Genomic DNA, 14,490 nt, shown 5'->3' on the forward strand with positions numbered 1-14,490 from the left:
TGATCATGTGTTCCCACACTCCTCCCATATGAGAGGCATGGGGAAGACTGAAGATCCATTTACAATTCTGGTCACTCAGGTAACTGCTGAGGGTTGGGTCAAGGTCTGTGCTTGCATTGATTCCCAGCTCCTTGCAGGCGCTGACTAAGTTCGTGTCACGGTCAGACCTCAGTAGCTTGACAGGTTCCCAAATGGCAAGGAATCTTCTGAGGGCACTTATGAAGCTGGAGGTGTCCATGGACTCAATCACCTCGATATGTACGGCTTGGATGCTCAGACATGTGAAAAGCACTGCCCATCTCTTGCTGTTGGCCTGCCCTCCCCTAGTCTTGCGTGTCACTACATTCCAGGGGCCAAATACATCATGTCCAACATTGGTGAAAGGGGCTCAGTACTGAGTCGATCTGGTGGCAGGTTGGCCATCTTTTGCTGCTGATGGGGACCTTTGAGCTTCCGGCATTGTACACAGGTCTGTAGGACTGCAGTGATGCATCTTTTCGCTCCCACAATCCATAGACCTGCTGCTCTGATGGCTCCTTCCATGAAGTGGTGTCCTTGTTGATGGACCCGCTCATGGTGGTGTTGCACCAAGAGGACAGTCACGTGATGTTGAGCTGGAAGGATGATAGGGTTTGCTACTGTTGAGCCTACATCAGCTGCCTTCAGGTGCCCTCCTACCTGAAGGAAGCCATCATCATCGAGGTAGGGGTTCAACTTAAGTAGCGGGCTGTTCTTGGGTATAGGCAACCCTTTCTTGGCATTTTCGAGTTCTTCTATGTAGAACTCATGTTGTGCTCTCTGGAGAATCAGGCGCTCCTCCCTGTGTTGCACTTCTGGCGAAGTCAGCTCTGCGTTCTGGTGATGAGCGAACTGAATGAGGTGTGCCACCCCTAGAACAAGTGGCATGCATTTGGAGAATCATTCGAATCTCTGTGTTTCTAGATGGTGGTTGGTCTTGATTCCTACTTTCATGCAGGTGACTTGAGGCCAAATTTCATTGTCCTGGTCTGGGTCTAAGAGCTCGTAGTCCGTGGGACTTATAGATTGAGTTCTGCCCAGCGTGGATGGGTTGGTCCGCAAGATTGACATCCGTGTAGCCAGACAAAATGGCCCGAAGATTTTCACCACACGAGTCACCGAAGTGGTCCTGCTTGTATGGAAGGCAGATCTTGAAGACTGAAGCTCAAGCTTTGCATGCCATTGTGTTGCTTATATGTTATATTTAACTCTTATTTGCCTAGTTATGGATATAGCACAGTATACTGTTGCTTATTCTTAGCTACATTTGCTTAGTTGTGAGAATAATGTAGCATGATGTATATGCTTAGACTTGTAAGAATACTCCACTAGCTTGCATGTTGTGGTGGAATCCACAGGATCCCAGGTGGGGAGTGTACTGTTACCACAGCTTAGAAAGCCTCTGTAACTGTGTAGTCAGAACTATGTGCTGTCCCTTTAACAACTGGTACTCAAGGGAATCGTAGTTCTCTCTCCAACATTGGGACAGTGGGACATTTGAGAAGTTTATTGTAGATCTTCCTATTAGGGTGTTAGTTTTAGGGTCCTCTTCCTTTTTCTTTGTTCGGCAACTTACCTCCTCAAGCTAGGATGCAAAAGCCATTATGAATTCACCGCTTGTCTACGAATAAATCTGGACCAATAAAGATGTACGAAGCTTCTGATTGAACCATGTCTTGTTTACTGGCTCCAACTGTAAGTAAGGATTACTTTAAAATCTGGGTTGAAAGAGGCAGCGCATTAAAACTACCAGGAAATCAGCCCCTCCTTACACTTCACACTAACTGAAGAGGATTATGGCCTTGGAACTACAGTGTTCCAAACAACCAAAGAAGACAACATGCTCGCCCCATCTATGAAAGACAAGCAATTCCTACAACTAATGGAAAAGGAACTTCAGCAAGACGACTCCGGAAGTTGGATTGCTCCACTCCCTTTCCGCACACCTAGACAGCGACTGCCCAACAACTACGAACAAGCCCTATCTCGACTCAACACCTTGAGCTGAACCCTGACAAGGAAGGAGTAGAACATCTGCTGGATGTCCACCATGACAGCTACGGCTTCCTTCCTGAAACAGATGAGTACACCAAGTAGGCTGTTGGTCAGGTCCGGTCCAGTTAGGAGTGCCTTGTTCAATGAAAAGCCGTGGAATTGGGAACTGGGGTTGAAGACCACTCTGATCTGGCCGGGCTTCTGGGGATGGTACACCCCGAAGAATGGCAGGAACCAGCATTCCTCTCCCTCTCATAGTGGAGGTGCAAGTTCTGCATGTTTATTTTGCAGCATCTTGTCCATGAATTCCACGAAGTGGGTCTTCATCTCAGGATTCCTTGTCAGGGTTCTGCTCAAGGTGTTGAGTCGAGATAGGGCTTGTTCGCGGTTGTTGGGCAGTCACTGTCTAGGCGTGCGGAAAGGGAGTGGAGCAATCCAACTTCCGGAGTCGTCTTGCTGAAGTTTCTTTTCCATTAGTTGTAGGAATTGCTTGTCTTCCATAGACAGGGTGAGCATGTTGTCTTCTTTGGTTGTTTGGAACACTGTAGCTCCAAGGCCATAATCCTCTTCGGTTAGTGTGAAGTGTTCTGGACATGGCTTCAAGTGTGAGGCTCGTCTGTTATCCATGATGGTTGTGGGGAAGACGCTCATCTCGTTTGGCATCTGCAAGCGATCTATACACACATTCCCCACTATGACCCATCCTAGGTCGTACCTCTGGGCATGTGGGGTGCCAGGAGGCCCAACGATCACCTCATGGCAAACTAGCAGATCAGTGGCATCTATCCCTAGCAGAAGCAAGATTTGTGAAGCTGGATCCAGGGCAGGAAGGTGATCTGCTATTGGTTGTAGGTGAGGATGGTGGAGCGCTACATCTGGTGTTGGAATCAGGTTGCGATCATCTGGCAGGGTGTCACATTCCAACAGTGGAGGTAGAGAGAATTGTATACTGTCATCAAGAGATTTGATTTGGAACCCGGTGGCTCTCCTCCCCACCGTGCACTAGACCCCAGCGCACATTCTGAGGGTGTATGGCAGTTCATCCCCTGATACGTTGAAGAGCTCAAAGAACATTGGGTCGACCAGGGACCGGTTACTGTGGCTATCTAGGATGATGTACATCTTGATGGCCTGTTTGGGTTGGCCAGCAGGAAAGACTTTGGCGAGACATATCTGATGGCAGGACCGGTTGCTGTTCCCAATGCCGCAGACTTGAGTGCAGTGGACCGCAACAGGCTTATCCCCTTGGGAGGCAGGGTCGTCAGGTACAACTGGCTGTGTCAGCATGGCATCCAAATGCATAGCGGTCTAGAGCATGTTGCTGCTGCACACATAGCATTTGATGTCAGCCTTGCAAGCGGTCGGTGCAATGGGTGTAATTGGGTTCCAGTCTGGAAGAGCAGGAGCCAGAGGAGTAGGCTGAGGCTCTGCAGATGCAACTGAGATGATAGGAGCTAGTGGCTGAGGCGCTGCTGGTGAGGCTGGAGTGGCAGGAACCAGTGAAGTACACAGGGGTTCTGCAGGTATAGCTGAAATCCAAACAGGTGAAGAAGACACAGGCTGAGTCAGCTCTGCTGGTTTGAATTCCGGAGTAGCAGGAGCCGGTGGAGTACACAGGGGCTCTGCAAGTACATCCGAAGTCCAGACAGGCGAAGAAGGCACAGGCTGAGTCAGCTCTGCTAGAAAAGGCCAGGGTGCTGCTGGTGAGGCTGGAGTGGTAGGAACCGGTGGAGTACACAGGTGCTCTGCAGATACAGCTGAAGTAGGCACAGGATGTCGACTCTTCTGGTTTGAGTTCTAGAGCAGTGAAGTTGATCACTGGTGTGGTGAAGTCCAGTCTGGAGGCACTATGTTCCTCTACATAGGACAGCTCTGGTAGGCTGCGGTTTGAATCCAAATCTCGGAGGCCATCTTCTAGGGCCTTTGTCTTGGTGTGTAAGTCCGCTGCTTCTGCTTCTTTTCGGAGTGTCCGTAGCTGAGCTTCCAGATCCTCCTCCTTCTTGGTGAATTCAGCCCTCTTGGTTGCCACAGCAGCTTTTGCTTTGGCTACCTCCAAGGCGAGCAAGGAGACAGTAGACTGGCAAGAACTGCTGCTATGTTTTGAAGCTGACTTGCTGTGCCTAGATGATGAGGTCATGGAAGGAGGATAGCCTAAAAGTTTTTGCATCGTGAACATCAATGTTCCTTTCTGTAGTGGAAGTTTGGGCTCAGCTTCATTGTTGCCATTGGAGGGCATAGTGGGTGCGTTGGCAGGATCAGTGTTATCCCTTTCACCTGCTGGATTTCCCACAGGAGTTTCCATAGTGGCAAAAAAAAGTGTGTGAAGCTGCAGTACTACTTCAGACCACAAGGATGGCGCTGTTGTGGCGGCACTGTTGTGGTAGTGCAAGCACGTGACTTCCGTATAGCTTAAACAGAAATGTTAAGCAAGAAAACCATACTGGAGGGTGGAAAGACAATTATCCTAAGAAAGAAAATTTCAATTCATATATCCATACCAAATTATGCATAATGCTCTAACACGAGTAACACTCTCATGGCAAGTTATGAAAAAATTATACAATATATTTTAAACACACCTGGAAGTGGTCCAGACTATTATTTGTACGTGAAATTTACAGAAACAAATTCTCTGAAAATCCAGTTAACGTCCCCAAGCAGAGGTCTCAAGGGTGTGATGGCAAAGGTAAGTCTTTAACGATGAGGACTTCTATGGATATTTGGATCTTGTTCATTCAGCCGATTGCAAAAATTATTTACCACCTCCTTACTCCGGAATAGAAAAAATAAATCATCTATGTAGCGCTGGAATAAGGAGATGTGGTTGATGAAAGGGTTGTTGGAGTTCATTATATATCTCTCCTCCCATCTAGCCATAAATAAGTTTGCGATGCTGGGTGCTGCCGCACAGCCCATGGCCACTCCTCTAATCTGGAAGTAAAAGTCCCCCTAGAAGCTAAAATAGTTCTTTTCAAGGATTAAATCTGCCAGCTGTAAAAGAAACTCTGTTGGGGGATGGGGGTCCGATCTCTGTAGAAGGGTGTACTCTATAACCTCCCTGGCTTGTTCGTGGGGGATAGACGTATATAAGGAGTTCACATCCATAGTGAGAAGGATGTGATCCTCATCAATAACTGTACCCTCTGTTAGTTTTATAAAATCAGTGGTGTCTTTAATATATGATGAAATTTTTGTGACTTCAGATTGCAAGAACGCATCCAAATATATGGACAGAGGTTCCGGTACCAAACTGCAGCCAGAAACTATCGGGCGTCCTGGGGGGCGGGGGGGAGGTTGGATTCCTTTGTGTATCTTTGGAAGGATGTAAAAGGTCAGGATCCTAGGTGTTTCCTTATAAAGGGCATGCCTGGTAGTGTCAGAAATGACTGACATGGCAGCCGCTTCATTAAGCACTACCCTAATTAATCTTTGAATGTGTGGGGTGGGGTCCCCCGATATCTTCCTGTAGCTGGTAGCATCACTTAGTTGTCTAAGAACCTCTCCCGTGTAGTCTCTCCTATTCATGACTACAATTCCTCCCCCTTTGTCCGCTGGTTTAATTACAATTCCAGGGTCATTCTGAAGGTCTTTCAGCGCCTGCCTTTCTGATGCCGAGATGTTATGGCGTGTTTTAATAGGTTTGGACTCCAGTTGGTCTATCTCTCGTGTTACTAAGTACTCAAAAGTATCTATATGATGGTCTGACAACGGCGGAATAAACGAGGACTTGCTCTTTAATTTGGACGGTAAATGATCTATTGACTGTGGTGATTCTCTGATGTTATCTGAGAATTTTTTTTTTAATTTCACCTGTCTAATTAATTTGAATAAGTCTATTTTTGTTTGGAAAGAGTCATACTGGGACATGAGGACAAAGGAAAGACCCTTATTGAGTACTCTCTGTTCCGTGGGACTGAGGGGGCGAGTAGAAATTTTAAATACTATCGTTTTGTTTTGTATTTTTGGAAGGTGCGTTTTCGGTCTTTTCCTAAAAAAGACCTGGATGTATCTGCTTGTGATCTATTTCTAAGAATCATAGTGCTCGTCCCTACGTCTCCCAAGCTCTCAAAGGAGGAAGGCTCAGTAGTCTCAAGGTCAGAGACTGTTTCTAAGGTTTTAGCCCATGATACTCGCTTGCGTTTTGGATCCCCTGCAGACTGGTCCCACCACAGATAAACCTTGCTGTTCGCATAGTCTAGGTTGTCTCTCTTGAATTTCTTAATTCTTATTTCTTTAGTTTTGTTTTCAAAATCAGAAACCTCCTTTTCTATTTCTTTGAGGCGTATGTCATAAACAGCAGATGACTCGGTTGCCTGAAGAGACTGACTGCAACCAAAGGAAGGGGCGGGGGGTAAACGGCTACCACACTGAAGACACACCAAAAGCAAAAGAAGCACGCCCAAAGACAAGACCAAGGGGAAAAAACCTCCGTAAATATTCAAAACGAAATTGGTAATTATACAATATCTCCGTGAAAAATAACACTACATAACACTGGAATTGCACAAAGGGAGGGAAACGGCATAAACTCAGTCCAATTTTACAAAATGAAATTCAGTGAAGTTCAAAGAAAATGCTGAGAGATGGCGAGGATAACCAGCTGCAAACAATTAGGCTGTGAAGTCCTCGGAGGTTTTTTCCCCTTGGTCTTGTCTTTGGGCGTGCTTCTTTTGCTTTTGGTGTGAATAGACTGACTAACGTTCTCCATCTCATCAGCTAGATGCTCAGCCTCCTGTTTGCAACGGCCAATGAGCAAAAGCATTAGATCATAACTACATTTATTGAGAATGGTTCCTGTGTCAGCCTTGCAACTTAGGGATCTGTGATGAGGAGCTGTTGCATGCAGCAACTCTTCCCAGCTTACGGGCGGGCTTCAGGAGATGCTTTTCAAACGCATGTGCCCTTCAGAGTTTGAATCCCCTTTGTGTGCTTTACAGCTCGGCTTGTGAAGGAAGCATGCTATGTTACAAGAGCAGGCTGGCTTAAAGCAGAGCTTCTTAGAGCAATACGCTAGCAGTGAAAGCTGCTTGCAATTCAAAGGCATGAGGAGGTACTTTCAAAGCGGAGTGGGGGAGCTGATCGTACTGGGACTCTCCTCCACTTTAAGTTAAGAAGCATTTATATCACAAATGACAGGCTGAGACCAGGGCTGGTGCCAGAGGTTTTGGCGCCCGCGGCGGCGTGCATGTGCGCGCCCGCCACGGCCTGCGTGATGACGTCATCGCAGACGTCATCACGTGCCGCAGCGGGGCTGGGCGGCGCACGGAGGACTGCTGAGTGCAGAAGCTGCGAGCTGCTGCTGGAGCAGCGCGCAGAGGCTGCTCTGTGCACCGCCCCAGCAGCAGCTCACGGCTTCTGCGCTCGGCTGGGGCGGAGGAGCGCGCAGCGGAGCTGGCGTGGCTGGCTGCAGCTGCTGCTGCAGCCAGCCAGCCCCGTCCTTCTGCCGCCACCGCGCACCCCAGCCGGGTGCACAAGCTGCGAGCCGCTGCTGGGGCGGTGCGCAGAGGCTGCGCCCGGCCGGGGCGTGTGGCGGCGGCAGCGCGCCGGCCCTGTGCAGAAGCCCCGAGCTGCTGCTGGGGCGGGTGCCGCACGGAGGCTGCTTGGCGCGATGCCCCAGCAGCGGCTCGTGGCTTCTGCGACTGGCTGGGGCGTGTGGGGGCAGAGGAGCACGCTGCAGAGCTGCCGTGGCTGGCTGCAGCTGCTGCTGCAGCCATCCAGCCAGCTCCATGCCACCACCGCCGCCGTGCGCCCCAGCTGGGCGCAGAAGCCGCGAGCCGCTGCTTGAGCGGCGCACGGAGGCTGCGCCCAGCTGAGGTGAGTGGCGGCAGCGGCGGCAGCAACGGGCTGGCTGCAGCAGTAGCTGCAGCCCAGTCATGCCAGCTTTGCTGCGCGTGCCTCCGCCCCCAACACCCCCTCCAGCGCCCCTCCAGTGGCCGCGTGCCCGAGGCCACCGCCTACCTGGCCTCCATGGGCACGCCGGCCCTGGCTGAGACATAAAAACATTTTCTTTGCTTGGAATAAGGTATGCAGGCAAACTTTCCTATTTAACTTGTATACTGGAAGTTTCCTTCCCTCTGCATGGCTTGTTTCATTATAAGCGAGTGGAGGTGAGCTAGCAGGCTGATGAGTCCATTAACAAATGAAAGGACCCTTCCCTGGAAGCCTTTACAGGACAAGGAGAGTCTTTATGGTTGCTTAGTAACAGCCTTTAGTTCACAGGAACGAAAGAGGAGAGGGAACCCAGCCGAGCTAAGATTTTGCTGTTTTCCCATCTTCATGCAAACATGCACAATGTAATTTTTGATCTTTGAAGGAGCAAGACATGCTATAGCTATGAATTCACTATTCTGGGAGCAGCTGAAAGGAGGGCCTGACTTCCAGGTAGTTTTAACGCACTGCCTCTTTCAACCCAGATTTTAAAGTAATCCTTACTTACAGTTGGAGCCAGTAAACAAGACATGGTTCAATCAGAAGCTTCGTACCTCTTTATTGGTCCAGATTTATTCGTAGACAAGCGGTGAATTCATAATGGCTTTTGCATCCTAGCTTGAGGAGGTAAGTTGCCGAACAAAGAAAAAGGAAGAGGACCCTAAAACTAACACCCTAACAGGAAGATCTACAATAAACTTCTCAAATGTCCCACTGTCCCAATTTTGGAGAGGGAACTATGATTCCCATGAGTACCAATTGTTAAAGGGACAGCACATAGTTCTGACTACACAGATACAGAGGCTTTCTAAGCTGTGGTAACAGTACAAACTCTAAACGGCTGTACATGATGCAAAGTCTCCATGGCCACCATGAAGACTTTCAGTCAGATGTGCATTGGGAGTTCCTTGCTGGGAATTTAATTCCCTAGCCATTTATGGGCTCAGATCAGGATCACAAGGGAGAAGGGGCCCAATCTTCTCCCTGTGCCATTTTTCTGACATGAAATGGCCCAAGGGAGCCACAATTTGGGGGAAATCTTAAATGTTACCATTGGTACATGTAAGTTCCCCAGTGGGTAAATAGCAACTTCCTGAAAAAGTTCAGTCATGGAGGGATACAGAGAGTTGCTGTAGCACAGTGGTTAAGAGGTTTGGCTGCAAATCAGCACTCTACTGGTTCAAATCTCAGTAGGAGGCCTTGGGTAAGCCACTCCTTTCAGCCCCAACTCCCCAGCTGTATTGTGGAGATAATAATAACACTAACTTGTTCACTGCTCTGGGAGAGGCACTAATCTGTCTAGAAGAGTGGTATATAAGTACTACTACTATTATTGTTATTGTTGTTATTGTTATTATTCTACATGGTATCAGAAATCCTTTTGGGGTGGTGGTGGTATGTGATATAATTAGAGATTAGGTCATAATATACAATATGTTGCAGCTATCATAGTGCCTCATCCTGAACCCAGTTTTGCTTGCACAACGCCTTGTTTAATTGCTGTTTATGCTGAAATATCCTACTTTAAGAAATCTGTTTAGATGTCCCTGTTGCATTCAGCCAGGAAATCTGATATTGCCATCAGATCACCCCTCCGTTTGACCTCTCAGAAAGGGAAGCTGTAAGGTTCTTGTCACTGACACACACATGAGGAAAGAATCAAATTAGAAAGACACTTTATATGAAGGGATTTTTTTCCAATTACTTTTTGATACCGAAAGTAATTGGAAAGAGAAACCTCTCTGTCAATCACTTTAGGATAAACATCACTGAAACGTTTTTTGTAGAAAAAAAATTTGTACTTCCACTACAAACACGTACTATTTTTCAGCTTCTCATGCCATGCAGGAAGATGATAAATGGCAAAACAGCCATTAGCAAATCTAAACTGAATCACAAGAGAAGGACGGGGTGAGCATAGCGGTCCCTGTAATAGCTTCCCAGTGATAGATGGCCCCAATGGCGGCAGCAGCATCTCCTGGGGGACATGGTGCCCTATCAGAGGACCCGTATTCTGTACTATATGGTTTTATTCATTTAAAAGATTTTAGATGAATGATTTAAATTTTTGTGACTGGGGAGCCATGTGCGTTAGACACATGCCTCTGTGAAAGGGGCCCACTTTTCAATCTGGTTCAAATTCACTCTGAGGAAGCCTAAGCATAAGGGGGAAACCTTCCTGCTGCCACCTATCTATGCTTAAAGGAGTTGTTAGCTTTGATTTTACATCCAACTCTGGGGCATCTAGTCAGTCAATAACCCTGAAGGGGGTCCTTGGAACCACACAAACCAGGAGAGCTTGGAGCCAGCTAGAGGTCACTTTCCAAGGTCACAAACAAACCCATGCGCAAATGCAAAGGGCATGGGAAGTCTGTCTTGTAAGGCTGGGCTGAGTACAGCATTGGAGCTGAAAGTCAGGAACTGCATAGCAGGACAAAACATAGTAGATCTGCATGAGCACAATGCATGATTTAAGGGGAGATTCTGGCTTCAGACATAGCATTAGGAATGAAATAGGTGTAAAGATTAACCTGCTGTTTCAATTAAAGATGGGTTTTAATGCACTTCTACAATATAGTTCTAAAATAACTTAAGTGTTCGGGCTGTTCCCTCCAAACCAAAGGAACACTGGGGATCAGTGGGAACTGGGAAGCCTTTCCACTTAAAATAGATTAAAATGGAATCTATTCATTACTTAAAGTATGTAATGGATCTCTTCAGTACATAGAATATTGTAAAACTATATATTAAGATTAAAAGAACAGCTGTACTACAATACAGAAGTTACAAGCAGGTGGCATTTCCCCTCCCACACACTTTCCCTTCCCTGAAAGTCCCCATAGCCTCTTCCTGCCTCCTTTTTTCCTTCCCATCTACCAGCCCAACTACCTGTCTTCAGCGTCCCCTCCTTCCCTCCCCCAGGAAGACTCTACTGAGGAAAATTATGGCCCAGTTACACAGTTATGCAGAGCCAGCAGCCAGGCTGAGCACAGTTAAACACTGGGGAACCTGCAAGCACTTGAGGGGCTCCTCAGTTTCTCCTGTGTCCCCCTCCCTACACTCTTTCCTACCTGCTGTCAACTCACCTTTCCCTGCTTCATTCTTTTCTGCCCCCGCCCCTGTCCACCAACCTAACTTTTATCTGTCTCCTATCTCCAGCTATATTTAATATTCATTTGTGGCCTTGTACACTGTCAGACGATGGGCAGGCAATCTTCTGGTGATCTGAGTCTCTGCTCACTGTTTGCCTATTGAGGCTTTTATTATTGGGGGAGGTAGGTTTTTTTTAAAGAGTTCAGATTTTTCTGCAAACTTGGGAGTTTTTCAGGTTTCTAGAAAGATCTATCCTGTGTGCTCATGACTCCACTCTCAGATTTAAGCATCCATAGATATGGCCATGTTGAGAACTAGATATAATGACAAGACAGGGAGCACAATGACTTGTGGGGGGCATCTCATTTTCTCATCCCCACACAATTTTCTCTTTCATTTATGTGAAAGTCCTAACAGTGTCACCCCCTTTCCTGCATTCTTCTCTCCTTCTCACCTAACAGGCAATCTACCCTTATCTTCCCCCCGGCGGCTTCTGTCTTCAGTTTTCCCTCCTTCCCTACCCCTGGCAAATTTCCCTGAGAAAAGTCTAGCCAGGCTGTGCAGTGCCAGCTCACTGGGCCAGGCCTAGTTGTGTGGTGGAGTCCCAAAGCAGTTTTTCTTCCATTTCTCCTTTACAACAACCCTGTGAGGGAGGTTAGGCTGAGAGTGAATCACCCAACAAGATTTCATGGCAGAGTGGTGATTCAAACCTGGGTCTCCCAGATCCTAGTCTGACACTGTAACTACTACACCACAGCAGCTTTTGTGTGGTGGCTGTTGAAAGAAGTGAGCAGCCAGGTCTTGTTACTGAGTAGGGAGGAATTAGCGGCAAGGAGAAGGCCTAGTGAGAGGGGTAACAAAGTGGAATACTCCACCAATTTTTACGGGGTCCCCTCCCCAAGGAAACTGATGAGATGGGTTCTTTGAAAACAAAGAGTAATTTTTATTTAAAGGGGAAAACTCACATATAAGAAGTAGCTCACAAGCACACAAGTTTCCCAGGAAAGCAGTGGTAAAATTGGAATAGATTTGAGGGTTTTTCAGGTGATAATTACCTATCTGAAGAGCAGAGTAGTCCACTGGGGGAAAGGGCTTCAAATGGCCAGCATTCTCAACCAGCAGAGGCTCAGAGAAGGACATTCTGAAGGTACCGTGTTCAGATTCAGGGAAGCGTGCACAATTTGAGGGGGGGAAAGCCCTGGTTCTTACAGGGCAAATCAGGCCCTGGGGCAGGAAGGTGCCTTCACTATTAGGATAAATACCTTAAACGTCACCTCCAGGGAATGACAAAGGTTTGAGTACCTTTGATTGGTGCTACCGGGGTGTGACAAAGAAAACAGATTGGTTAATCCTGGTGTTTCACAAAGAAACGGCGTTAATTAAATGTTCCTGGGGCTTGGCTAATGAATATAGAGTTTTGATTAGATGTACACAGGAAGGAGTTACAAACTTAGCAGAGCTGATTGATGGCCCTAGATTGTAGGGTAAAATTTAATCAATGGAAGTGGGGGGGATTAGAATGTTTAGGGTGGTGACACATGAGCACCTTTCTTGTCAAGATAGCACATTCTGCAGCATGGGGAGGCAGGAGCCAATCATACCCAATCACTTAACTTTGCATACACATTCCCTGCATAACTCAATCCCCTGGGTGGGACCCTGCAACACTTTGCTCAGCTGCTGGATCTCCAATGCAAATTAAGACACATTAGATTCAAAGAGCTTATGATTTTTATATCTCATAAGCAGCTATTAAAGATGGCAGAGGATGGGCTGACTGCTCACAGTCTGAGTAAGTCATGGAGGTCACACAGTTCAAGTTGTCCATGGTTATTGTTGGGCCTCGCCCTAATGAGTCCTCCCTCAAAGGCCAAAACAGCCCTGTAAAGGGCCCTGACTCCTTCCCCCTGCCTTTTCCTGACAGAAACCAAAGTTAAAACAGGCAGTGCTGTTGTGGTTGCCTAGCAACCAGCACAGTGGCCACTGCAGAGGGCATCTGTTTCTTAAAGGAACAGGTGTTGCATCTATTTTGGTTGTTTTAAACCCCACCTCCAATGTAACTGTTTTAGATTTCAGATTTTTTTTGCATGCCTGTTCTTTCCCCCTCAGGTTTGTACAAATATCTGTCTTGTGTGTTCATAACTCCAGTCTCTAGATTTAACAGACCTGGCCGCATTGAGAATTTGATATATTGATAGATGTTACAAAACCCTTTATGTTATCCATATGGTTCTTTCGATTTCATTTTTATTTTCTTTTAATTTATTTTTCTTCCTGTCTCTTTAATTTTAATTTCAATTCCTGTTCTTATAATAGTCTATGTAATGAAGAGATCCATTGCAGTGAGTATTGCAAGAAGTGGCACTAAAAGCCTATGTATACTGCTGCTGAGTTTTGTGTTCATTGTGTTTTTGAAGATTCACAGGGTGTTACCCAACATTGAGTAATGGAGCAGGGGTCACTGGGGGCGTGGGGAGGAGAGGTAGTTGTGAATTTCCTGCATTGTGCAGGGGGTTAGACTAGATGACCCTAGATTCTATGATTGCATTTTCAACTTAACACATTCACTTATAAGTGTTTTGAACAAATTTCTCATATCATTGTGATCTGTTTTCTCCAGCATGTAATGGGTTCAGACGGGTCTTATGTAGCATAACACATGAAAAATTATGATATGAATCATTATTAGCCTTTACAGCAGCTTCAGGAAGCCTTGGATTTTAGTAGACTCTATATATATATATATATAAAATTTTTATTTTTTAAATAGAAAATAGGGAATAAAAAGTAAAAGGAGGGGAGATAGAAAGAGAAGAAAGAACAAAAAAAAAGAAATTACATATCTATTACATTGCACCATTCACTCTAATACATGTCTTAGTATTCTGCTAATCAGCTGTCTATTTGCACATTTTTCCATTTATCTTCTATAATGTCCATAAAGGACCACATCTTAGTTGAAAATTAAATTTCTCCAAACTTATCTTGTATCCATTTGTAAAAAGGCTCCCAAATGTCATTGTAGGTTGTAATGTCCAATTCTTTCAATAAACTCGGCGTTTTAGTAGACTCTTGTTTTCTATTGTTAAATATATACTGCATCTTTGGTTATATAAATAACCTGTTCACATTTCCTCTTTTTGAATCAACAGTGCTGCTCAGTGAGAGTCAGAAGACAATTGGACAGGAACCTCACATTTCATAAACTTGTGGCTTGGATGATTGCACTCCATACTAGTAGGTTTTGAAATTTACTTTTTGCGAAAGTCTCATTGATTTCAGTGAGTCCAAGTCTTATATTAATATAAGAGGCTGAGTGGGAGGCTTCAGCAACAGGAAGGAAGGAAGCATCTCCTTTTCTCTGCTGTCAATGGAGCAATTTCTCAGAAACCTTACGTCTTCTACCTGCACACAAGGAGAAGTGGAAGGGAGAGAAAGGAAAGAAGGCGAATGAGT

General features: G+C 46.2%; 1 protein-coding gene across 2 annotated transcripts in view; it reads left to right on the top strand.

Moving 5' to 3' along the window:
* The window catches only part of LOC129326782 (cytochrome b-245 heavy chain), a 52,310-nt gene that overhangs the window by 11,006 nt on the left and 26,814 nt on the right, over window positions 1-14,490 (top strand). For both annotated transcript variants that reach the window (XM_054975122.1, XM_054975121.1), the window contains one exon: window positions 14,187-14,271. In XM_054975122.1, the coding sequence (XP_054831097.1) occupies window positions 14,187-14,271 (85 nt within the window). The remainder of the gene's footprint in view (window positions 1-14,186; window positions 14,272-14,490) is intronic.

Source organism: Eublepharis macularius, chromosome 3 (assembly GCF_028583425.1).
Source record: "Eublepharis macularius isolate TG4126 chromosome 3, MPM_Emac_v1.0, whole genome shotgun sequence".
NCBI classification, from domain to species: domain Eukaryota; kingdom Metazoa; phylum Chordata; class Lepidosauria; order Squamata; family Eublepharidae; genus Eublepharis; species Eublepharis macularius.